General features: G+C 39.6%; 1 protein-coding gene and 1 long non-coding RNA gene across 2 annotated transcripts in view; one reads left to right on the top strand and one right to left on the bottom strand.

The window, feature by feature from the left end:
* The window catches only part of LOC132344053 (uncharacterized), a 105876-nt gene extending 85187 nt beyond the window's left edge, over window positions 1-20689 (top strand). The window contains exons 2-3 of the long non-coding RNA XR_009493139.1: window positions 17633-17906; window positions 19919-20689. This is a non-coding gene — a long non-coding RNA (uncharacterized lncRNA). The remainder of the gene's footprint in view (window positions 1-17632; window positions 17907-19918) is intronic.
* The window catches only part of LONRF1 (LON peptidase N-terminal domain and ring finger 1), a 46049-nt gene continuing 25593 nt past the window's right edge, over window positions 6587-27042 (bottom strand). The window contains 10 exon segments of the mRNA XM_002698692.7: window positions 6587-7933; window positions 10306-10458; window positions 14696-14858; window positions 14972-15130; window positions 17587-17708; window positions 20691-20805; window positions 22615-22711; window positions 22812-23052; window positions 23589-23738; window positions 26705-26827. Coding sequence (XP_002698738.2) covers window positions 7775-7933; window positions 10306-10458; window positions 14696-14858; window positions 14972-15130; window positions 17587-17708; window positions 20691-20805; window positions 22615-22711; window positions 22812-23052; window positions 23589-23738; window positions 26705-26827 — 1482 coding nt within the window. The 3' untranslated portion in view covers window positions 6587-7774.

The following is a 27042-nucleotide window of genomic DNA, read 5'->3' as shown; positions in this document are numbered from 1 at the left end:
AACTATCCTTTCCCCCCAGCAATGTTCGTTCTCCAAGTCCATGAGTCTCTCTTCTGTTTTTCAGAAATCACTTCTTTTTAGATTCTGCAGTTAAGGGATATTGTATGACATTTCTCTTCGTCTGACTGACTTCACTCAGTAAGACAGTCTCTCGATCCATCCATGTTGCTGCAAATGCAATTATTCCATTCTTTTTAATGGCCAAGTAATATTCCATTGTGTACAGGTATCACATCTTCTTTATCCATTCCTCTGTTGATGGACATTCAGGTCGCTTCTCTGTCTGGGCTACTGTAAACAGTGCCGCAGTGAACACTGGGGTACGTGTGTCATTTTGAACTAATGGTTTTCTCAGTATCTGCCCAGGAGTGGGATTACTGGCTCATATGGTAATTCTACTTTTAAGTTTATTTTAAGGACCCTCCCAACTGTTGTCCACAGTGGCTGTGGCAGTTTACACTCCCGCCAGCAGTGTAAGAGGGTTCCCTTTTCTCCACAGTGGGAGGAGGATTTTCTTGTCCGTGTGTCTCGTGTTCACTGGCTCTTCTGAATGGATCTTCCATTAGATGCTTCTGGAGTCTTCAAGGCAGAATTATTTTGAGTCTTATCTGTTGATTCATCTTTAAGTCCCTTCCTTTCTTCGTTTCTGGCAATTTTACCTACAAATTTCCCAATTCTAGTTACTAGAATCAACTATGTCTAAAACAGGAAGTTTTCAGCCAGTTTCAGACCCACTTCCACAAGGCTTTTGCATCAGAATTCTTGTTGTCAGTCTGAATTGAATGCTGTATTAATGTCCTGAGATTGTGGTACAAAGCATCACGAACTGAGTGGCTTTAAACAACAGAAATCTATCGTCTACATACTAAACCAACAGAGCCATCTTCAGAGTTCATGATGGAGTGGGGCATCTCCACCGAGGGGGCCCAGGATAAGAGAGAAACCCCCTTATTCACCCGGCAGGTAAGCACTGAAAACTCATCCACTGCTAGGAACCCAGGCAGCTGGGAAAGCATAGAACACCAACATGAACAAAAAGCCTCCAGCAAACTGTTGTGATTTTTGTTAAATTAACAATTGTTAAGTAGAGCCTCGGGTACTGAGTTGAAGGATGAGCCATAATTTGATAGAGACGGAAAGGCAAAGTGAACCAGAGAAGGTTATTACTCACAGGTCCTGGCGGAGGTCCACGGCAGCCTCCGGGGGCCACTCAGAGAGGCTGAAGCGGGAGCAGGCAGACTGCCAACAGCAGAGGACCGGGGGCACGTGCCATTATTAGGGTCCACAGGCGCAGTGCTTTGCAAGCCCTGGGCTAAGGCTAGATCAGTTCATTCAAACCATAAACAGCAAGGTTTAAGTAAGCTCCAGGGGCTCTTGGGCACAAGTGGAGAAAGCTAGCAGGCAGGAGAGAATGTTTATCAGCAGTCACGTCAGGAACTTGTGACTCCAAACTGCTGTGCAGAGCATACACTCATGGGAGGGCTAGCATCTGTTCAAGGCCCCTGCTAGCCGCTTAGCCACACACAGGGATGCCAGTACTCCAAGTATTACGGAGTAGCTTAGTGAACCCCTCAACACAAACCAATGCCCAAACTTTAAGACAGGTCAAAGCAAATGATCTCAACTGAAACACCAAGAGGAAAGAAAGGGAAAGTACAACAGAGCATCAAAGATCTATGAAAGAATATCAATGGGCTAACACGCAAGTAATTAAAAAAAAAAGGGAAAAGAAAAATGTACATATGGAAAGATGCATGTGTGCGTAAATATATGTGCATTGATGGCACAGTTTGATAACTTTACAGTTTAATACTAATTCTGAAACTCTGAATAGAATTCACTACGGAGAGAACAGGGAAGTTATTAAAAAATTGGAGTGCCCAGGTAAGAATCTAGCTCACTTAACAAAAGAACAGAAATTGGATTTGCATTAGGCTTTCAGCAGCAACATACATGCCTGTGCCTAGAACAGGCTCTGGTATTTCAGAGGAACCCAATCGAAGGCTGCACACTGAGAGACCTGGTTGTCGCCATGTCTATTTTCACTTGCCACTTAACCACCCTGTCTTGGGCTTGAACATTTGAATACAAGAGGTAATTCCCGAGTCTCTTCTAACTCCACTGATGTGGAAACATTCCCGGAACTAGCAGTATGTTTTTCTTTCACTCACTGGCTTGCACAAGGAGTTATTAACACCTTCTACCTTGTCATTTTGCTTTTCTTTGTTGTCCTTGCTTAGATGTGTTCTAGCATGTTAGGCTGTTCAGCGATTTGTTTCTGTAGGTTGCCACACTGTTACTTCTCTGTCTTCATATTCAGTTTGTTAGTGATGAGAAAATTGAATTCAGGAATCTCACATGCACACTCCTTCCTTCCTCCTTTCCTTCACTCTTTGGAAGGGTCCATAGACTTATCTTGGCTAATTTCAGTGACTCTGGCTTACAGTTAAATCAGATGGATTAAGATTTGGGAATCATTGAATGTATGTGTGTGTGTTAGTTGCTTAGTCGTGTCTGACTCTTTGCAACCCCACAGACCGTAGCCCACCAGGCCCCTCCGTCCATGGGATTCTCCAGGCAAGAACACTGGAGTGGGTTGCCATTTCCTTCTCCAAAAGGAACTACAGAAAGAAAGAAAGTGAAGTCACTCACTCGTGTCTGACTCTTTACGACCCCATGACTATAGCCTAGCAGCTCCTCCATCCATGGAATCATTGAATACTTAGCAACAAAGGCATTTCAAAGAATAGAGATGATAAGCATGGGGTACATAAGTATATGAGATTTTCCCATTGTTCTGAGTTTTTAATTCGGGTCTCTGCTACTTGGAACAAGGTGGGATAAGAAGACCCCACAGTCTGACATTGGGTTGAAGATTGTTTTTCTGTAGCTAAGCTGTGTCTGACTCTTTGAGACCCCATGGACTGCAATATGCCAGGATTCCTTCACTGTCTCCCGGAATTTGCTCAAACACATGTCCATTGAGTTGGTGATGCTATTTCAACCATCTCATCATCTGTCACCCCTTTATCCTCCTGTCCTCCATCTTTCCCAGCATCAGGGTCTTTCCCAATGAGTCGGCTCTTCATATCAGGTGGCCAAAGTATTGGAGCTTCAGCATCAGTCCTTCCAATGCATACTCAGGGTTAATTTCCTTTAGGATTGAAGATTAAGAGCATTTTAAACATCCTTGATATACATACCCTGCAATACTACTTTCTAAAAAGGTTGTTAGCAATTTACACTGTTCCCCTAAATGTAGGGCTGAGCCTGATCTGGCTGTCTCACTATCTTGGTGAGGTGCTTAGACGCAAGTTCTAATGCCATTTCTGTAAAACGCACCCCTCCCCCGAGTGGAAAGCTTGTAAGTCAGAGTCATGTCAGTCACTTTCCGACCTTGTTTGTTGTCTCAGAACCTGATGTGGGGTTAAGGTCGAGCCAGACTGCCTGGGTTCAGTCAGTTCTACCATATATTAGCTGTGTGATCCTTTGGCAAGTTACTTAGCTACTTAGTGTTTCTGTTTCTTCATCCTTATAAGGACACTACTTCACAGGACTTTTCTGAGGATTAAATGTTGAGTGTCTACCACATTTTGAAATGAAGCCTATATGCTTTTCAATATCCTACTGTGACAAAAAAAATTTCCTCAAGGATACATTTAAATTTTGGTGAACAGCCAAGAAGTATTTGGAGTCAGGTCTCTAAGAGAACTCATTTATTAAGCTGGTCATAAATGTCTTTTTTTTTTTTAACGTTGGCATTTACATGTTGGCTTAGGAAGAAAATTCATCTTATTGAGCCCGTCATCTCCCTGTGGATCGATGAGCCAATTTGAGTTATTGCTATTTTGTCTGTTCTTAGTCACCTAAGTTTGCCTTATTGTCCTATTTAAATGAATGACCTCCATTCCCCAAGAAAGCCCATAGGTTATTTTATTACCCTTGAGTCAATTACTTGTCTTGTTTCTTCTCTGCTGGTCTTAAAGTTGTACAGATGGACATGAAAACTTAGAATCTCTCTGCCACATCTTGATCTCTCCCTCCTACCTTGCTCTACTGACCTCTGCACTGTGTTCTGGAAAGGACCCCAACCCACCTTCTGCCTCATTCCTTCATCCTGTGTCTGAATTCATTCTTCTGTTTAACTCACCTGCTTAGTGTATTTTTATGATTCATTCACTGGTTCAAAAAACTAGGCTCCCAGGTGATGCCAGTGGTAAAGAATCCACCTGCCATTGCAGAAGACACAAAAGACACAGGTCCCATCCCTGGGTCAGGAAGATCCCCTGTAGGAGGAAATAGCACCTCTCTGGAGTATTCTTGCCTGGAGAATCCCATGGAGAGGGGAGCCTGGCAGGCTACAGCCCATGGGGTCACGAAGAGTTGAACACAGCTGAGCACTTTCACTGCCTCTGCCCACCTCTGCCCTGTGTCCTAGAAAGGACCCCGACCCACCCTCTGCCTCATCCCTTCATCCTGTCTGAATTCATTCTGCTTAACTCATCTGCTTATTTTTATGACACTCACTGGTTGCCAAGGACTGTCTGAGGAACATATTTTAGATCCCCAGGTAGTTTTTGGAATTGCATGTCCTCCAATCAAAGGGCACTGGATTTGTCGTTTTGTAGAGTGTCTTTCCACAAATTCGTAGGAATTGACTGTCTACTCGCCTTTGTTCCTTACTGTGCCTTTGCTGGTTCAGTCCCAGGCAGCCTGCTTCTGCTGACCGTGAAGAAGGCTGGGACACAGCCTACATGAGGGAGGTTGGTAGCTTGCTGTCTGTGCCTGAGGGCTCGCCACCCCATTGGGGATCTGTGGCTATTTATGGTTTTGTGGTCTTCTCTGGCCCAACGCCCACATTCAGTGCTTTGGCCTGAGAACAGCTGCTGTTGCTGCCTGCTGCCTAGGCCAAGTGGGGACAGGCCAGACTATCCAGCCACCTCCCCAAGGAATCTGCCCGAGATTCTCTACCAGTCTGGGGCTCCCCTGTAGTTCTTCATTTCTATAAAGCTATGTTCTCCTCTGGTCTTCTATATCAGATCCTGTTTCCAAATCTCAGAAATTCCCCCAGAAAACACTGACTTTGGTTTTGCATCACCATTAGATTTCATTTTCTTTACTGTCACTGTTTTGAACTTGGGGAGGAAAACAAGACAAAGGTATTTTCTCAATCTAAATATCTTTATCCAACTTCCCTTTTTAATTGGCATGTATTTCAACTCTGTTCAGTGGTCAACCTATGTCTTGGAGATTACGTCTGTCTAAACTGCTAGACATTAGTCTCAGTACTCGAGAGGCTTTATGTATTTAATTCAGGTATCCCCCCTAAACGCTATAAGTAAAGTGTAAGGAAAGTGCTATGGATTCAGGGTTCTAGCTGAGTGAAGGTATTCAAGTTGACCTTGAGGAACAGGAAGAACTGCACATGTAGAGACAGGTGTTTAAGAAGGGAAGAGCAACAACCAGCTACCTTGGCTTGAAATATGGAATTCCTGACAGAACTTAGTCACTTAAAGTGACAAGAGAAAATGTGTCCGATTCTTTTTTTTTTTCTTTCTGATAAACTGAATGGGAATTATAGGAGGAAAAAGATTTCCAAAGATTTTCTATAGACATAGTAATTATCAGAGATCACGTACCACAAAACCAGGGTCGAATGATAAATAAAACCCATGAATTCCCATTAGAAAGCAGGTGTATATAGACAGAGACCATTTACTGCTGTGTGTGTGTAGACACACTGCAGAAATGTATCACAGATGTGGATCTAACACCAGGTAACGCCTACTGCCATGTGATACATAATTTGAGAACTATACAGGTAAACTCTTCATTGACACCACCCAGACACTACTTAACAGACATTAGATAGTTTATTACAAGAAAGTGCAATCTAATACTTCAGAAAACTATTCATATGGTACTTTTGGGAAACTGCTCATTCTTTGAACATTTTCTGTTCAACTATTCAAGATTCTTGAGTAGCATAATTGTGGGGACAAAGGGTGGCCCTCTATCTAGGCAGTCATTTCTGCCTTTTTGAAAAATAAAAACATTTGATATTAAGATGACTTATTTATATTTGAAAAATTCTAGCTGAGAAACTGGGGACCTAAGTAGTTAAAACTGTTTAGTCAAGAGGAATCAGTAAGAGTCTTATCTTTATCCTTAAGGGACATAGATATTTTTGAAAATTATTATTTTTAATTGAAGGATAATCACTTTACAATGTTGTGTTCATTTCTGCCATACATCCATATGAATCAACCAAAGGTATACAATATGTCCCATCCCTCTTGAACCTCCCTCCCACCCCGACCCACCCCTCTAGATTGTCACACAGCACCAGGTTGAGCTCCCTGCATCATATAGCAACTAGGGACAAATCTTTTAAGAGTTTGCAAAATGTGTTTTAGAGGATGGGCATAGAGCTTCCTTAAGACACTTCACTGTTTGGTCAAAAGAAGACCAAAAAAACATATTTCAAAAATATTTTGAAAGCTGTATTATTTACATCTCATAACACAAAACAGTACAGAAAACTCATGTTCTTTTTTTGACACTGACCTAATAATTAAGAAAAAAGTATTATGAATTTAGCTTTTATTCAAAATTAAATAAGCAAAAGCAAAATTTTTAAGAAACTTTTTACAAATTACTTACATAAAAGAAAGTTAAGAGGGACAGTCACAAGTCTGCAACAAATAATTACAAAAGTATCTAGGGCAGCATGAATACAGACCGTGTCACAGCATAGTGACCTAACTGTGATATGATAAGGCATAACTAACATTTGCACCAAGACCAGGATTAAAAAAAACAAGACATACTTTAAAAGCTTAGTTCTACATTAAGCTTCTTTTCCCTCAGATCCTTAATGGGTTTATACTATGTAATTTTTTTAAACAAACACATCATGTCAAACTATAAATTACACAGATGGGCAGTTAATGTGAAAAGCCCCCCCAAAATGTACAAATGAACTGGTACTGAACTGAGTTCTCCATTTACCTTTATGTACAGTTAAGTGTAAACCATATTTTCACAGTTTTAAGTGTTTTATGAATAGATGCACAGTACCAAGTCAGGTTTGCAGTTGTTCCTGAAAACTGGCTCTAGGTTCTGCATCCGACGCCCGTCGGCTATTGGGATGCAAGTATTTACATAAATAAGAAACCGTGTCATAGTCAATGGTCAAGACGGTTCAGCAAGAGCGGTATTTCCGACAAAGAGGGATACTCAATACCATAGCTTAAATACTTGTGCAAAGTAAGCATTAGGACAGAGAAATCTGAGGCAAATTCAATTTGCAAAAACTTGTATCGCTACTGTTGTAAACTTGGGCAATAAATGACCCTCGGCAAGTACTGCTCTCTATGGCTTTTTTTTTTTCTTTTAAAATTTTAAAGCCAGAGAAAATGCACTCATACTACCCACACGTGCAGAGACACACACACGCACGCACCCACCCCACATACACACACAGTTCTCATTTCATTTAGAGTATGGTACATAGTGCAACTTCATCACAATGTAGAGGTTTAACACACATTCAGTGTGTGTTTTTCTGTGCAAGTTCTTAGTGGTCTAAATCCTAGTTGAAGGTATTCGTTTGCAGAACCACATGACTCAGGAGGTTGAAGAAAAAGAAAAAAGAAAACGAACAGTTTCCTTACGTTTCTCAAACCAGCACTGGATGTGCAAAGGCAGCGGACAACCTGGCCGTCACCCCAGCCAGATTAGGGTAATTTCAGAGGAGGATCCAAGCAGTTGGTTACTTAGATTGGTCTCTGGAAAAATAAGTCAGTATATGCTGTATCTTTGTCAACCGTTCTTTCAATGACTTCATTGACAAAACCGACAGCTGATAGCGGGGGTCAACAGGAAGGACAGCAAGAAGCCACCAACACCAGGCCGGTCCATTAGGGATTGCCTAAAAAGAACCCACATCTTATAATGTTAACAAAACAAGTAGTTATGTAGACCCAGCAGCAACATACCACCACCAAGCTAATCTGGATTGAGCAGTTCACAGTGTTAGATTCTCTTTCTAAATAAAATCTCCCTACCGTTTTCCATCATGGCTGTAGCAACTTATATTCCCACCAACATTCCCTTTTCTCCACTCTCTCTCCAACATTTGTTATTTGTGGCCTTTTTAAATGATGGCTATTCTGACCTGAGTGAGGTAGTAGTCTTGATTTCCTCATTGACCGATTGGTTTTTTAGTAGCATACTGTTCAGTCTCTATTTAATCATTCTCACTTCTTTTCCTGCAGTTGATTTCTGATTTCTAGACTCTTATTTGTTGAATGAGGTTAGTTCTGTGTCCTAATATGTGCACTTGAAGAGAATGAACTTTTTTGGATGTCTATTTAGAAAAGACTTTTCATTATTTTTTTAGGATCGGTTTAGGAATTGCTGTATTCTTTTACTTTTTGCTTTTCTAAGAAATTGTCTTTCCTTCTATTCTAAATGATAATCTTGCTGGGTTGAGTATCCTGGGTTGCAGGTTCTTCCTTTCAGGGCTTCGAATATATCTTGCCACTCCTTTCTGGCCTGCAGTGTTTCTGTAGAGAAATCAGTTGACAGCCAAATGGGGCGGGGTCCCTTGTAATTAACTCTGGTTTTCTCTTGTTACCTTTAGAATCCTTACACTTTCGCCATTTTAATAGTAACATGTCTTGGTGTAGGTTTGGGATCCTCTGTGCTTCCTGTACCTGGAGATGTGTTTCCTTCTTTAGATTTGGAAAGTTTTCAGTCATAACTTCTTCAAATACATTTTTGATCCCCTTTTCTCTTTCATTCCCGTCTGAAATCCCCATTATGCATAGACTGGCCCACTTTATTTCATCCCATAGGGATCTTATATTGCCTTTTTTTTTTTTTTTTCCATTGGGCTTCCTGTCTGCTGTTTTGATTGGGTAATTTCCATTGTTCTGTCTTCCAGAACACTTATTCTTTTCTTATTCTCTCATGATTCATTCTGCTATTCATTGCCTTCAGCTTAGCTTTCATCTCAGCAAATGAGTTTTCTAATTTTTCTCAGCTCCTCTTTATAGTTTCTAGTTCCTTTCTAGAACAATCTGCATTTATGTTGATAGCCCTTTTTAATTCCTTCAATTATTTTCACTGCCTCCTTTTTGAACCTGCTGTCTACTAGACTGAAGAGGCCTATATTTCATTGTTCTCTTAGGGAATTCTCTTGGGTCTGTTTACTGGGAGTGCCTCCTCTGCGTCTTCATTTTACTTACATTTCTCTTACTCTGGGTTTAGGAGAAACAAGTAGGCACTGTAGTCTCAGACGGCTATTTACAAGTGGGAGCACCCCTGCACAGCTTGTGTGGGTTTAATAGATTTTGGCCAGAGTGCTATTTGGTTTGGACACCCGCTGCCTCTTTCCTCAGGCTGCCTGGTCATCGCCCCTCACTGGGGGCGTGCAGGCACACGGCTCGTGGATGCTTCTGGAAGGGCGGGGGTTGGCGCCCACTCAGGGAACCCTCGGCAGCGAGTGAGGCCACCTCCGGAGTCCGGGACGGCGGTCACGGCTAACACCCCCGGAGCTCGTGTAGTCAGCCCCCTGCTGCCTGAGAGAAGCTCCTATGGTGGTCCTGCGCCCCCAACAACGGCGTCCTGCCTCTCTGGCGGCCCAGGCTTCTTTCCGTGCTCCCCCAGCAGGGAGCACCACACCCCAGCCCCTTCAGGCTCTCCCCCGGCAGCCAACCCCCCTCCTCCCAGCAGGGTCTGACCTCGGAAGCACCCCCTCTTCCCCGCTGGCCTCCCTGCCAGTGAGGGACCTCCCAGGAACCGTTTCTCCGTCATGGCTCCCTCCCAGGGGCGCAGGTCCCATCCCAATTCCCTTCTCTCTTTTTTTCTTTCCTGCCCGGTTATATGGAGATTTTCTTGCTTCTTGCAAGTCTGAGATCTTTACATCAGCGTTCAGTAGGTGTTCTGTGAGAATCGTTCTGTAGGTACATATAAGTTTGATGTGTCTGTGCGATCTTGATCCGACCTCCTATGTCCCACATTTAACTCCTTATCCCTCCTTCTGAAAAATCCTCACTAGAAGGGCTTTCTCCTTCTCTGGCACTAACTTCTAACGGACAGCTCAGCTCACACCTGTTTCCTTTCTCTTCCTATATAAGATGCAGTGGGTACCACTGTGCTAGAAATATATGGTCATGAGTCTAAGGACCAGACAAAGGAAATGTTGAATGAAACTCTAAAGATGAAGAAACTTAAAAATCTAACAATTTGGGTTTACACACAGAGTGAAACTTGGAAACAGTATCAAAGCCATCGTACCTGCAGGTTTTCCTCCCGCCCAGGCATTGATCCAAAGTGCTGAAGAATCTGGCTTCGAAATCTGTCTCTTAAATTCTGAAACCAGCTGCAGGCTTGAGAGTAGACCAAATCATGAAGTTGCCGGAGGTTCTCTATTTCATCTTCATTCTCAACCTAGAAATACAACAGTAAGATGTCTGTGTTTAGTCTTCCCATCCACACTACCAACGTTATAGAAGTGGAGGAAAAAATATTTAAAAAGGAATACCTGTCCCAGTGCTGGATTAGAGTGTTTGTGTGACTGACTTCACTCAGCAAGAAAATCTCTAGGTCCATCCATGTTGCTGCAAATGGCATTATTTCCTACTTGTTAATGGCTATGTAATATTCCCTTGCAGATATGTACCACTCCTCTGTTGATGGGCATTTAAGTTGCTTCCATGTCTTGGCTATTGTAAACAGTGATGCAGTGAACACTGGGGTGTATGTATCCTTTCAGACCATGTTTTTCTCTGGGCATATGCTCAGGAGTAGTATTCTTATGAACACAGTAAACCCCATACATTTCTGCCTCACATAGTACCAATAGGCCAGACTCAGACAGCAAGGCCTGACCTCCCAGCACAGCTAACCTGGCCTTGCTGAGTTAGCAGTCCAGCTGGGAGGGGCAAGATGGAGAGTGAGTTCTCAGATAAAGGTCTACAGGGACTGGGAATTCATCTCTATGGATCAAGGGCCTTTGAAAGCAGTGGAACAAAAAAGCAGAAGAATACAGTTGCTACAATGAAAGGTAAGATTGGGGGAGGTCTCAGGTGCAGATCTGCTGTGGCAAAAGTAGGAGGAGCACAGAGGAAAAGCGTAATTACAACTTTTACCAGGGAGTTGGGTCAAAAAACCAAAACACGCAATAACTTAGCATAATAAAGCCAGAATATCAAAAGATAGAGAATACATTATGCAGTGATGAAATTCTGCTGTAAAGTCCTACCTCAATCCCCTCTGCACGCTCTTTGGACTACTGGTTCATCAAACTGCAAATACAAAATTAAATGCTTCAGCCTTCCAGCCTAAGATCCAAAAGACTAGGCACATAAAACACAGGTGGGAAGACTGAGCATTAACTCATCCATCTGATATTGATTTCTTTAACACACACTCATATCCCACTCGCTCTGTGCCAGAGAGGGCTATATTTCACATACATTAATGCATCTGAACAAATACTGCCTTAGTCAGCCTTTCATATGTCAAGAATGACTCAGTATAAAGACAATGAGACTCTAAAAAACATCCTGATATATAAAAGGTAAGACTATAGTACACAAGAGACAAAAGAACGTAACTTTTTAATTTAATGACTTGAAAAATAAAACTGAAGATGAAAAAGCATCTGCTTTTTCACAACAATGTGGATGTGCTTAATGCCACTGAGAGGGTATTGGTACAAAAGCAGACATATGGATCAATGGAATAGAAATGGAGAGCCCAGAAATAAACCCAGAAACCTACAATCAATTTTTGATAAAGGAGCCAAGGGGTATTGGAAAAGTTGGACAGCCCCATACAGAAAAATAAACTCAAAATGCCTTAAAGATTTAAACCTAAGACATGACACCATAAAATTTCCTAGAGGAGGTCACAGGCAAAACATTCCCCTAGGTTTTCTTAAGTCAGTCTCCCAAGGCAACAGAAATAAAAAGACGCTCATCACTGCTAATTATTAGAGAAATGCAGATCAAAACTACAATGAGGTACCACCTCACACTGGCCAGAATCGCCATCATTAAACAAATGCCAGAGAGGGTGCAGAGAAAAGGTAACCTAAGTTGGAACAGCTACTATGGCAAACTGTACTAAAAATAGAATTACCGTATGATCCAGCAATCCTACTTCTGAGCATACATCCTGATAAAACTGTAATTCAAAAAGATACACACACCCCTATGTTCACAGCAGCACTGTTCACAGTAGCCAAGACACGGAAGCAATGAATGGATAAAGATGTGGTACACACTGATAATGTGTAACCAACAAGGTCTTACTGTATAGCACAGGGAAATCTACTCAATATTATGTGGCAGCCTGAATGGGAAGGGAGTTTGAGGGGAAATGGGTATATATAGCTAGGGCTGATTCCCATTGCTGTCCACTTGAAACTATCACAATATTGTTAATTGGCTATACTCCAATATAAAATGAAAAGTTAAAAAAAAAGATGTGATACATACAATACTACTCAGGCATAAAAAACTTTAAAATGCCATTTGTAGCAACATGGCTGCAACTACAATGAAGTGAAGTAAGGCAGAAAGAGAAAGACAAACACCCTATGATATCACCTACATGTGGAATTCAAAATACGACACAAGTGAACCTATGGAACGGAACCCCAGATACAGAGAATACACGGGTCGTCGCCAAGGGAGAGGGGACTGGTGGAGGGATGAAGGGAGAGGCTAGCAGGGGTCAGCAGATGTAAGCTTTTTATATATATAGAATGGATAAACAAGGTCCTACTATATAGCACAGAGCACTATGCTCAGTATTCTGTAATAAATGAAAATGGAAATATTTACATTTTTTAATATTTTATGTATAAATGAATCACTTCACTGTTCAGCAGAAATTAACGCAACACTGTAAATCAACTATACTTCAATTTTAAAAATCTTGATTAAAAAAATAAACATGATACTTGTTAAAACTATTACAAAAGAAAAAAGTATCTAGTTTCCAGCCTTTTACAATTCAAGGGACCAAACCATGAACTTTCGTAAACAAGGAATGATAAAAATCATGAGTCTTGGTTAGAAAAAGGAGCTAAAAAGCTGGCAGAAGTTTTAAAGTTATGGAATTTCCTTGCAATAACAGAATCTAAAATGTTATTGAAAGACAGAAAACAGAATTACAACACCAAGGGAAAAAAATAACCTTGATATAAAAAACAAATTTGAGAAGCTTTCCCAGAATGAACAAGAAATCATTACACAAATGAGGCGCTAAGATGAAGAAAAATTTAGACATTCCTAAAACTACAACATAGAGAATTCAGTTCTAAACATCAAATCCCTAATACTTTCAATATTCTATCATACTGTCGTATTTATATGTCATATATAGTCAAGGAATTTTGTCAGCAAATCCAATATATGGAGATGTAAATTTACACAAAACTAAAGTTTATTAGTTTTACAAAGAATATCACCTTTAGGAAATAAGTCTATTAATCAAATATGCTAAGGCACAGACTATGTCAATCAACTCAAAATTCCAACTCAATACTTCTAGCTCACTGCACAAAGTTTTCCATAGCATCTTTATAATAAAATAGGATAGGCAGTGGCAGATTTAATGAAGTTCATCAGCAGAGAAGCTTGTCAAGAGTGCAAGATAAAACATAGCACTCGAAGCCAGAGAGCTGGCTTTAAATTATCATCTTGGCAAATTATTACTAATTAAAACTCCTGAATCCTACTTTCCTTACCTGCTATCTGACTTTTGAAAATTCAGTGAGCTACTGTTTGTAAAAATGCCCAATGCTAACAACACTCAGTAAATGCTGCTTGGGATGATCAAGCAGATCAATGAACAAGTGATAATACAAGATTTTCTTATTTTTCTAATTTTCTAATGCCCTTCCAAAGAAAATTGCCTTTCATTTGATATTTATAGTATCTCAAATCATTTTTCTGGTAGCTAAACTAACTGCAGATGCTAAAGCAGGTACTAGAAATATCAAAATGGTAGCATTAACCCTATTCAAGAAAATTATCACACTAACCCTCCCCAGGTAAGATACCACCTATAATTATACTGACAGTGCTGTATCTGTGATGCTCTAGAGTTTGTGTGTATGTTATCACTGAGGTTATCTTAGGCATATATATAGACCCATTCAAGGATTTCACGTTTACTTTTATACCAAAGTTCAATCTACTGCTGACTGTATCAGCTTTGACTACTAATTAATTTAAAAGGGAAGGAATTAGCAGGTTTCATAACTTAGGTTGGAAGTTCAACACCTGCTTTTGTTAAATAACTACCATGCAGCTACACATGACTAGATTCTAGGCACGGTGGTGGTTGTCAAGGCAGTAGAAATGAACAAAGTCTGGGTTGTGGCCTCCCAAGTTCTCTTGGAACTCAATAATTAAGAGCAAGATGATATAAAGGTCCACCTGAAACTGTCACAACATTGTTCATCAGCTATTCTCCATTATAAAATAAAAATTTCAAAAAAAAAAAAAAAAAAAATGAGAAGCAGGTCATTAATGGAGCTAATTTGCCTAAGTATTGATGAGGGTCTCTGACAGGAAGAACTGGTTAATGTGCCTAGAAAACTGTAGCCTTCACGCCTATACAATGCCTAGGACAGAGTACACCAATGCTGAAAAAGGGTAGGTTTTAATACCTTAATATCTTCCAGGTATTCAATGTCTGCGGTGCAATATCCATCTTTCATTCCTCTTTTTAAAACCCTAAACCGCTTTCCTCCAACGGTATCAACCACAGACCTTCCATCAGGCAAGAAATGTACATTTCTAATTTGTAACATACAACCATAGTCTGCAAAACTAGAAGAAAAACTCTAGTTAGTACCAAAAGTTCAAGCCACAGGCATGCACGTTCTCAGCAATATTCACAGAAAACTCAAGAATCAATAAAAACATTTAGACAAAAAGCATACCTATTCTGTGTATCACTGACGCACATCCCAAACTGTTTAGTTCCAGTCTGTATACTTCTTCGAATCATCAATCTGTATCTTGGCTCAAATACATGAAGAGGGCAAGGCACAGTGGGATAGGCCATAGTGCAAACAAATATTGGAACATTCTTGGTCAAGCTGAAGAAGAAAAAAACTGCATTAGTATACATCAGAAGATACAACAAAAATGAGTAAAACTTTCAATAAGTAATAGAAAACAAAAATTTACTCTAAAATCAGGTAATTTTCATTCTTGGCAGGAATAAGAATCAGCATCCCCTTCATTTAAGCTTATGTTGATACAATATTAATCCTAAAACTGTCTGTAAATTCAAATTTACTTGTAAGAGGATTGCAAAGTTGTCATATAGAGCTATGCACTTTTATGAATGAAAAAGCAATTGATTGTAATTATTTTATATTAAAATGTTTAAAATATTTGTAACATGACAGAGTTATTATCTTCTATCCATAAAACACTCTTACTCTTAGACAATAATAAGTGAGTTCCTGCAAAGGACAAAAAACACCTTTAAAAAAATTTTAGTCACTAAAATATTTCCTAACAAAAGCAGGTAATTCAATGGCATACAATTTTTTCCAGATAATTAAAATATTTTAATTCCCAGATTGGCAGGAAATATGAAGGATAAAGGCAGCACTCAGTTTCTCATTAATCTAAAGAAACCCTTTGGCAAGGGTATGGGGAAAAACTGGCAGTTGATGGGGGCAGTTTGAAATAGTACAACCATACCGAAGAAGAATTTGGCTATATACATCAAAAATTTTTTTAAATATTCATATCCTTTGAACCAACAGGTGTACTTTTTTCTGCAAGTATTGTAAAAATGTTCAAGTGTACAGTTGCCAAAACTTAGAAGCAAAAAGAGACAACCAGTAAAATAAATTATGATGTAATCATAAAATGAGATACTATATTTAGACTTTAGATTAATGAGAAAGGAAAGTATTGAATAATGGGAGTAAAATAATCCCATCTTTGTTTATAATGTATTTATATATATTAAAATCAGGAAGGATATACATATTAAAATCAGGAAGGATATATGCCAAAATGCTAGTGGTGATTACCTTTGAGTTACAGATTCTGGCTCTCCCTGCCCACCCCCAACTAATATTTTCTACTCTTTCTTCAAAAAGACCACAATGTGAAGTCTATATGTAATACATGTTTAACATACAAGTCCTAATTCCTCTACTTTTAAAACTGTGTCTTTTACCATCACTAAGCACTCTTATGAACATAAAAACAAGGGGGGGTGCACAACCCAGTATATCTTTTAATTAGCAAAACTTGTAAGTACCAGAGAATGAGCTACCCTTAAGAAAATAGCCCAGTTAGTACATAGCAAGATTCCCGAGGCTTCTCTGCATCACACGCAGCTTCCCTTGCATCACTACTCCTGTCATTCATGAATTCCAGTCTGTGTGTGTGTTGGGGGCGGGGGGGAGGTCTGGTCCTGTCATTGTGTTGAAGTATTTCAAAAATAAATCTGAAGCTTTCTTGTATCCAGCTTTTTGCAGCGTTGGTCCAAAAGGTTTCTAATCCACACATTAGAATATTTTCTATCACAAAGTCACAATAAAATATCAGTTCCATCAGAAGACAAACCACTATCAACTTCTATAAAGAAAAGATAGAAACCTTTCTTCTATTGAAGGCCACTGACCCGATGACAACATTTGGTGGACACATACTAAAAACAAAAAGTCTGTAAAGCAGTTATTTTTCTCTTAGAAAATGTTTTAATTTATATTAAAAAAAAAAACAAAACAAAAAACAGCATGTAAAAATTACAATTTTGGTCTTCAGTGTCCAGTTAAAGTGGGAACAGGAAAGAGTTAAGAAATTAGAAACCCAGTAAAGAAACTTGGAGACTGAAGAAAATGGTGAAAGAGGTCAAGTCATGGAGGGAAGAGAAAAGAAGAAAAGTGTGAGAAAGCAACACACAGAGCAACAAAATTACCCAGCCCTGATGAGCTTTTTATGTGCTCTCAGTAGTACCCTGTACCACTGAATCCCAAAGTTACCACCAGGTTTTTCACCTTCCTGATACTAAGTCAATTATGCGAACAGTCAGTATCTTCATTGAGATTTTAGCCCCTAAAGTCACCCCTTCCAATTTGTCTCAGGTCTCAAGGTCCCACCCCCTTGCAAACCTCTGATTGGCTACTCCCCCTGCCAATCCAGGCCACTTACCCTCTACTTTCTCCTATGGGCGGGGGCTGATAGTTGAGGGCGGCAGTTCCCAGCAACCACCTCCATCAGCCTGATGTCCCTGGAGGAACACCCGGCCCTCGGCCGCCCCCCCACCAGCTAAAAGACTGGTTCAGTGTGGAGAGCTGTCAGGACGTCACTCCCAACAGAACATCTGGAAGTTACCAAATAAACCTGAAAACCTCTGAGTGTTGAAGGCAGGGGAAATTAACCAATATTTGTTTACGATATGCCTTTGACTAGACTGGGTTGAACTACAGACAGAACCCAGCTGGCTGTGAGGAGGCTTCTCCTCATTATTTCAAAGGGTAGTAGTTTGATTTGATTATGTTAATTTGTATGAGAAGAAACTTACTGTGAGAGTTCAGCAGTTTCTTCATCATATATTTTTTTTCTCTCAGACAGCTCATCAGGCAGATACTTCACTATTAAATCTTCCAACAGCTGTGTGACACAGTACCTCCTATCTGCTAGATACTGAAAGACAATATTATTTTACATTCCAGCACTTTTCCCCCCTACAGTACAAAACAGGTAAAACAGTTTAACTCATATAGTAAAGCCTTTATTACATATTTACACAGTCGGTTCTGAATTCATTAGTGAGGGGGAACAATACAACAGATGACGCTAAACTGGAAAACCTGCCTGAAGCTTAGCTCAAGAGCATTCAAGGTAAGTCTGCAACCCGAAACAAGTTCTGTATATAAGACGACCCTTGCCTTGCTATGATCACACATCATTAACAGCAGTCAGCCCTGCTCCTGCCGTCTCCCACACCAAAGGTAAGTTCCTTCTGACAGTGCATGTGTATCTGAAACTAGCATTTCAATCGAGAAACAAAAATAAGGAATAAAGAAAATAATGCATTTGCCTTAAGAAAAGCAAAGTTGCTCCCTTTTTTTGTTCCAGATAACTTTTCTTTCAGATTTTTCTTCTGCTGTCATCCCACTATGACTACTGATGCCCATATCTTATCAAGAGGCTGCTTTTCCTATGTGAGTCACCCTCTGGGTAAGGTGGTACGTTTGTGCCACTCCATAATACTCTGAACGCTGCCACCCTGATACATTTTTGTGTTACTTTCTCTTCCAACTGCCAAAAGCCATCTGACTATCCTTCAAGGTCTGGCTGCAATTTTACCTTTTGTATAAAGTGTTCCTTATTTTTCTGTCTCCTAGGAATAACCTTTAATATATAGAAGGCAGCTACCATACCCTGCACTATATTAGCTGGACAGGGATATATTATATCTCTGTAACTAAACTAAGAACTGCATAGGGCCAAGGACCAGTTCAGAGTGTGTACACAGAATTCTGAACAAAACATGTGTGTGTGTGTGTATATACGTCCAATACCAATTTGCTTAATGAGGAAATGAGTAATGAGGAAACTCTTGTGAGACAACCACAAGACAAAGAGAAACCAGCTTTCCCCTAGATCCAGCAAAAATAAGGGCTTTGTCAGTATCTAATGAAGTACAGAGTAGAAAATATGAATGGTGGGCACATGGCTTATACTTGTGGTTTTTCAACTTCGGCAAGAACTGTGGCTTGTTAAAAGTGCAGACTGCTGAGCCCTCACCAGGTTCTGATTTAGTGGCTCTGGGGAAGGGTATGCGAATTCATATTTCTAACAAGTTCCCAGGGGATATAGATGCTGCTGGTTGGGGGAACATACCTTGAGAACAACTGGGCTATTGACTGCAGAGATGTACTCTTGAGCAGATAATATATACATATATATAGGTAACTTAAGAGTTTATTATAAAATTAATCAAATTAGAGATATAAAAGCAATTTCAAAGTAATAAAGACATTTTAAAACTTAAGACTCATGTATTAAATTTAGGAAATATGGTCTCTCTTCCATTACTGGTAAGAATCTAAATTTGTACATTACTTGAGACCTAGGCAATCTGGCAATTGGTTTTAAGAGTCTTAAAATATATGGCCTTTGATCCAGTAATTCTCCCAGGAATTTATCCTAAGGAAAGAGTCAAAGACACTGACCATAGTATACTTAAAAAAAAAAAAAAAAAGAACTGAAATGCTCCAAAACAGAAAAATGTTGTATCATTGGACTACTATGCTGCTATGAAAATCACATCTTTGAGATGCATTCAGATGAAAAAATGAGCAAAGTAAGTAGGAAGAGCAGAAAAGTAGAGCATATCTATTTTATCCGTGTAAAGGTATATTTAGACTTTACCAATTATACATGGTGTCAAGTCAGAACAAAGGATAAAGTTATTTTTAAACAGTATGTTAGTTAAGTTTTTAAATAACATCCTTACTTTGTTTTCCTTAGAACTTCAGACATTTAAGGTGCGATAACTCTAAATTTAAAGCATAGTAAATATATAAGCATATCGAAAAACTTTGTAAAACCAGGAAAGATAGCATGTTTCAGAGTACTTTATCTGAAAACAGAGTCTAAAAGTTGAAAATGTAAAAAACTCTTTAAAGATTTATTTTAGGTTTCCTGACTTTGTAAACATTCTATGTTTTGTGTTCCACTACATGTAGGGTTGCTATGTTGTATGAAATGTAACAATACATATATGCTATATGACATCTGTACAGAGCTATGCTTTCTACATAGGAAATAACTATTTTTAATAGCAAAATGATTTTCATCAAATTTTTACATTGTATTTTCAAGACACTTTTTTCCTTAAAATCTAGAGACAGAATCACTCTCCTGGATCAATGCTACCACTGCAACAAGAATTCTAAGGCTCTGGCCTCACCTTGGAGGACATCAAGCAGGACTGAAGAGGGTGCTGCCCTCCCACTGGTTACAGAAGAGACCCACCTGAGATCCAGCTGTTTTCCTAATGCAGGGTGATCTGTGCAGACCACCTGCCAGACAAGGAGGGGTGTGGGAAGCCTCCCTCTTCTTGCCAGGCTACCACTTTCTAGAACTGTGCTGTCCAATGTGGGAGCCACTACTCACACGTGCCTACTTAAATGTAAATTAATTAAAAGTACAGTCCCTCCCACACATGTGGCCAATAGCTACCATGTTGGACAGCATAGATACAGGGCATTTCCATCAATGTAGCAAGTGCTACTGGATGTTGGTCCAGACGTTAAGGGGATTGACTGAGGCCTGAAATCCAACCTAAAAATGGGGGTGGGTGGCAGGGCAGTTGAGATTCCCCAATACTGTTATTAAAGTCAACATATTCCTGACCAGATACTTGATCACACCTCATGTGTTTAAAAAATTAAGTATAGGGATTCGGTCTTCAGACTCTGCTTTCTCCCACCCTCTCCAAACTCACTTTCCTCCAATACTAGCAGATGGGTAATGAGACATGCATGATCCCTTTTGGTCAATCAGTATGTATAATGTAATTTATTCTGAACCTAATAATCATTATTTCTATGGCTAAATAGAAGTCAAACCATGTTGCTACACGTAAGAGCAATAAACAAATACACAAATGCTTACCTCTTTTAAGCTTTCTTTGCAAAGAGGACAATATGGTGTGTGATCTAAACAACGCTCAAGACAGTTCTTACAGAATGAATGTCCACAAGGGGTTGTCACTGGCTCAAAAAACAACCTGAAATCAACCAGAATACATGTTAGTTTTCACCATAAGCTGTGCACTGGAAAAACTGAACCAATAGTGTAACCGTAACACCAGCTTCTGTTTAGAAGAGGAAGGAGAGTTTGACAGGCACGAGAGGAGGGAAGGACCAGTGGTAAACGCCAGGTACAGCCTCCTGAACTGTTTAAAGTTCACCATCATCGGGGGTACCCTGCTTGGAGCTGTACGGACTGATATCACCACCATTCACAGGGGCTACTGCAGCCTCGAAACGGGGCTGGTCCAAACTGAGATGGGCAGTACTTCTAAAATACTTGCACCAGACTAGTGCAAGATTAACAATGTAAACTGTATTATTACTTCTTCATTTGTTTTTGTACACTCATCACTTTAAAACTGGTTTGCTTATAAAGCGCCTTACTATATGAAATTCATTCAAAATAATCCAATGAATATTACCATTGAATCCCAAAGAAAACTGATGCTCAAAACCAGATGTGATACTCAAACAATATGGAAAAACTAATTTTCCTTACATTCTAGTTATTTCCTGAAACACAATACTTTGGGAGTTCCCAGAAGTATTGTTAGATGTACAAGTACTTCAGAAATCGTCGGGGTCTGATCCCCTCACCTCAAGATGAAGCAGCCAAGGGTAAGAATCAAGGGACGTGGTTCAGAAATACCTGGTGTGGCCAGTTCCAGGTGCTTGACACACTGTTCCCTTGCCTCCACCACGATTTATATAAATGGAAAATGTTCTTTTCAAATTATCAGTCTTAGAATTACAAGCATTCATATAATGGAAATCCTTATCCAGTGTTACTTAAAAAGGATTTTGGAGTTAAGATACATAAACAAGATAGAATCACAAACACACAATACATCATTGTATTCTTACCCAAATCTAAAACCATGGAGTCTCAGTAATAACATGTATAGCTTTTATAGTACAATTCCTCAGATACTTTCTATATTTTAGTCATTTGATTGTTGTAAGACTTAAATATAGCATGGTGGTAAAGAATCTGCCAGCCAGTGCAGGAGATATAAGAGATGCAGGAAGATGCCCTGTAGAAGGAAATGGAAACCCACTGCAGTATTCTCACCTGGAGAATTCCATGGCCAGAGGAACCTGGTGGGCTACAGTCCACAGGGTTGCAAAGAGTCAGACACGACTGAAAGACTGAGCACTTGAGCACGTGCACATACACACAAATCCTGACACCACTTTCTAAGTGAAAAGTCAAAGTTAGTTCCTCAGTCATGGTAAAGAAAGGGAATGGGCCCACCAGGGAAGCCCCTTCTAAGTAAGGAAAAGCTAAATAAGGTTCAGAGATTATATTATTTGCCCAAGATGTGAAAGGAAAACCGAGGACTAAAATTCTTATCTTTTGATTTTTAATTCACTACTCTGTTACTTCACACTGCTTATGCTTAGAGTTCAGTTCAGTCGCGTCCAACTCTTTGCAACCCCATGGACTGCAGCACACCAGGCTTCCCTGTCCATCACCAACTCCCAGAGTTTACTCAAACTCATGTCCATCGAGTTGGTGATGCCATCCAAGCATCTCATCCTCTGTCGTCCCCTTCTCCTCCTGCCTTCAGTCTTTCCCAGCATCAGGGTCTTTTCCAAGGAGTCAGTTCTTCGCGGCAGGTGGCCAAAGTATTGGAGTTTGGGCTTCAGCATCAGTCCTTCCAATGAATATTCAGGACTGATTTCCTTTAGGTTAGACTAGTTTGATCTCCTTGCAGTCCAAGGAAGTCCAGTTCTTACAGAGTAGATTACCTTTATCTACTCATAAAATTTGACATACTTACCTCATGCAGAGAGAACACTCAAAATCTGAGACATCTATTAATTCTTCTGGGACATCACCGTAAGTTAATGAAAACGTACAGACTTCAGTGGGAATTTCTATTAAAACAAAGAGATGGGGTTATCTTTTTTAGGAAAAAATTTGGAAGCCATTCTGAAAAAATCAATGTGTTTTCTGTGAGTGTAGTGAAATTTTTACCTCCCTGTCTTTTCAGCTTATTTCTTCCATCTTCATTTACAATCACATCCTGGTCTAAAAGAGACAACTTTCTTTTCAGCAGAACACCTTTGCCTTGAATGCAGAGTGAGGGTTCCGAGGACACTCTTTTTAAACAGTCCTCTCTGGCAGGCATGTCTGTGGAATTGATAGCCTGTGCTGACCGAGCACGGTTTAGGCTTCCTTTGACAGGCTCTGAGGTGACCTCTGCTATTTCTTCATTCTACAAAAAAAATGCAACAAATAAGGGTAACTGACTGTATGTTTTTACTGTCCTTATTGCTCTCGCCAAGAACTAAACTGAAGTGAAACTGTGATGTCTTGAAAGCTTTATTTTATTGTTCATTTAAAACAAAACCAACTTTTAATTCTAAAACCCTGGCAAGAAAAGGATTTTTGCCAGTACTTAAGAGAGCCCTAGACATCAAGCTGACTTCTGTCATGATGAGGTTTAAGTAGTTATGCTAATATAGTTGTTTCTACTACAAGGAAAGTAAGATAAATACAATGTTCTGGTTTTTTCCAAGAGACAAACATTTCTGACATTCAGGTGATGTAACGTGATTAATGAGCAGATATTTCACATAAAAGTTTTTAGTGTAAAATAAAAGGTCACAAATGGAATCCTATTAAGGCAAGCCTTACTAAGTTGAAAGTACCTACATAGATTTTAGTATTAATATTTGAAACTAGGAAAGTGAAGATCTTGTGAAGAAAATGGAAACACTAAGCCTATGACCGTCTTCTCTCACCCCTTACCTGCTCTGGGCTCAGCTCACTGGCAGAGTGAGACTCTTCCATCACTGAAGGAAAACTGAAAGGTTTGTTTTTAATACATGGTAATGAACTCCAGGAAGAGTCCTTCAGGCCTTCTTTTAAGTTTTCAGGTGATAATAAATCACATAAAATCTGTAAGGAAGGTATCATAAAGAATAATGAAAAATATAAAATAGTTTATTAAGGATAATTTAGTTACTTAATATTTAAGAGGGCTTTTCTTGTGGCTCAGCTGGTAAAGAATCTGCCTGCAATGTGGGAATCCCTGGGTTGGGAAGATCCCCTGGAGAAGGGAAAGGCTACCCACTCCAATATTCTGGCCTAGAGAATTCCATGGACTGTATAGTCCATGGGGTCACAAGAAGTCGGACACGACTGAGTGACTTTCACTCACCTCACTCACTCAATATTTAAGAATTTCTGGAAAATTTCATATGGAGTATAAACTATAAAAATATCCAATCACTTTGTTGTACACTTGAAACTAATAATATTGTAAGTCAGCTATACATCAACTAAAAAAAAGAAAACTTAGAGCTAATATTATTTTTAACGGGCAGGGAAGGAACAGGTTAAGTAAAAAAAAACAAGGACTTCCATATTGATTTTAAAAGTCCTGCCAAAACCAAGGTGTGCCTCCAAGGGGGTCAAACCGCATCAAAGGAATGGTTCAAAAGGAGGGCTCAGGGGTGATTAGACTGGTGGCCTGAGAAGGTGCCCAAGGTAAAGGTTTACATGTATATATAAGGTTTGTAGAAAGACGAGATCTTAAGAGAAGTGGAAGATATTTACCTCTGACCATCAGCAAGTCCCATCAGTCAATATAGTTAATGGTTCATCCCGATGTATATTCTAAGGCTGAACTTAGACTGTTTGTGTGAACTTGGACCTTTAACCACAGAACTAAAATTCCATGTGTTTACAGTGAATTTAGCTTCTCCCTGAACCAGTGACCTGTACGGTCAGTCACCACCCCCGGTGTTAACGGGGGCACCCCATGGCAGCCGGCCCAAATGGAGGCAGCTGCTGTATCTAAACTCTGGGTGCTTCTCTCAGAAACACCAAGGGGATTACGACAGAGGAACAGACTGGCTACAAGGAAATGAGAGGGATTCAAATTTGTTTGCTTGTCAAATAAGCTGTGTGTATATGTACAGCATATACACATTTCTTAAAGTCCCAATTTGGAAGTTTGGTTTTTCAGCTGTTCTATCTCTCAAGGCACAAAAATCAGAATTTTCCATAAATCTTTACAATGTAAATAAAAAGGAAATATACATGGTATTAATGAAAGTGTGTGCATCTGTAGGTGCTCAAGCAATAAACCGTTTAATGAACAATCACTAAAGAATTTGGGTATGTTTTTACATTTCCCCTGATTAAAAAAAAAAAGTATTAAACATACCCCCACCCTAGAAGACTGTTACTTGACTCCTAGGTATTTACTGAAGAGAGATAAAAACATATGTTCACAAAATGACATGTAAAAGAATGTTTGTGGCATCAATTAGAAACAATCCAAATGAAAATCACCACTAACTGTGAATATCACAAACTGTGACATGTTCATACCACAGGATACTTGGTGAAAAAAGAAAAAAATGACTGGATGTGTCTCAAAAACATGTTGAGCGAAAAAAAGAGTATATACACTGTATGTGAAGGTTCAGAACAGGCAGAACTAGTCTGTGGCGCTAGAGGTCTGAGCAGTAGCTCCCTCTGGAAGCACAGAGAGAGGGCATCTGCTGCAGAGGAGATGAGGGAGCTTTCCAGGGTGATCTGCAATAGTCTGTATCTTGACTGGGGTGTTGTTACATGAATGTATAATTTCTCAAAACTCACTGAACTATAAAATGCCTTTTATTACATGTAAATTATACCACAATTTACTCCAAAAAAAAGAAAAAATATTTCAAGGCAGTAGGTATTTTGCATTCACCTGACCTTATTAACCAACAAATAATTACAGAAAAGTAAGGATACCCAGCAGCACGGAAAATGCAAAATTATAAGCCCTTATAAAGTCTGCAGTCTCACCAGGGAGATCACTCTAGCAAAGAGAACACAGCAAGAAAACACACAACAGTAAGCCGTGTTTTGTTAAATCAGTGGGCTGGAACATGCATGCAAACAAGCCTTATGGAGGATGTTGGCTTATTCATAAAGCATTTGGAATGCAAGAAAAATTCCAAAGTTCTCTTACTTTAAGGGACATAAGAATCTCCTGAAGTGCTTGTTAAATTATACTCTAATTCCAGAGATTCTAATTCCAAAGGTCTGTGGTGGGACCCAGGAAATCTTTGTGTTTACCATGCACTCAAGATGACTAACAAAAAGCCATGTTCTGAGAAACACTACAAACGCAATAAACGATGTGGCCTCTTTGGGGGACACTGAAGGGAACAACATGACTGGGCACTGAAATTGTATTAGGATAGATTTTCCTAAAACATTTTTCAGAGACTCTAGTCTTCCCAGATGTTCTGTGAGTAAATCTGGCAAAAGCTGAATGCTGTTGTCATGCTAGCAAAGCAAAAACTCTCGAGAAGGGCTGAAGAAATCTGTTTGACTGGTTTAACCCAGTGTTTCCCAGAGTCATTTGATCAGAGATCCCCTTTTCCTTTTAATTAACATCTACCACTGAACAAACTCTGGAAAGTGATGTATGGAGTACTGAGAAAACTAAGGCGAAATAAACTGAGTGGGCAGTACTACTGGCAACCACGGAAAGCAAGCAAAGTTGAGACCTGAAATGAAAGGCAAAGGAAGCCAATAAAAATTCCTGAGCAGGAACATCATGACAACAGTATTTAATTAAGAATGACTGGTCTGGCTCCCATGGAACAGACTATTAGAGAACATCTAAATTTAACTAGGCAAAAGTAATCCATTTAACTCTCTCTGAAATGTTCTGATTTTGGTAAGAACTCAATATGCTAATAAGTATATTGAACCTGAAAACCCCTTGTCAAACTGCTACTAAATCTGACTTATGGACACCCCTTATGTTCTTACCCCAAGAGTCTAACTGGCATTTGTAAAAAGACCTGTGTTGTCGGGAAACTGGCTGGAAGTGTTACAGTTGGTAAACGGATTACCTTTTCTACTTCTAGCTTTGCAGGTGCGAAATCTTCATCAAGCGCTAAGCACTGAAGAAACAGTTGTAAGGCATCACCTAAAAAACCAGCATCGTGGAGGACTTTTCCTTTCCTGAAGTAGACCTTTAATAAAAGCACACATACCCAACTTTTATGGATGGAATTGTTTTTTGAAATATCAATATCACATAAGGTTAAAAAAAAGTTCTACTTGGAAATGTTCATTTTGAAACTCTGAATGACTCTCAGGAGCCCAAAGCATTTTAAAGGCACATTTACACCCTATCCGGGAGAGGCACCTATGATTATGAGGTCCAGAAAATGACTCCAAAGCCACA

This window comes from Bos taurus, chromosome 27 (assembly GCF_002263795.3).
Source record: "Bos taurus isolate L1 Dominette 01449 registration number 42190680 breed Hereford chromosome 27, ARS-UCD2.0, whole genome shotgun sequence".
Taxonomy (NCBI): domain Eukaryota; kingdom Metazoa; phylum Chordata; class Mammalia; order Artiodactyla; family Bovidae; genus Bos; species Bos taurus.
The sequence above is the reverse complement of the archived record's forward strand: the minus strand, read 5'-3'. Positions and strand labels throughout refer to the sequence as shown.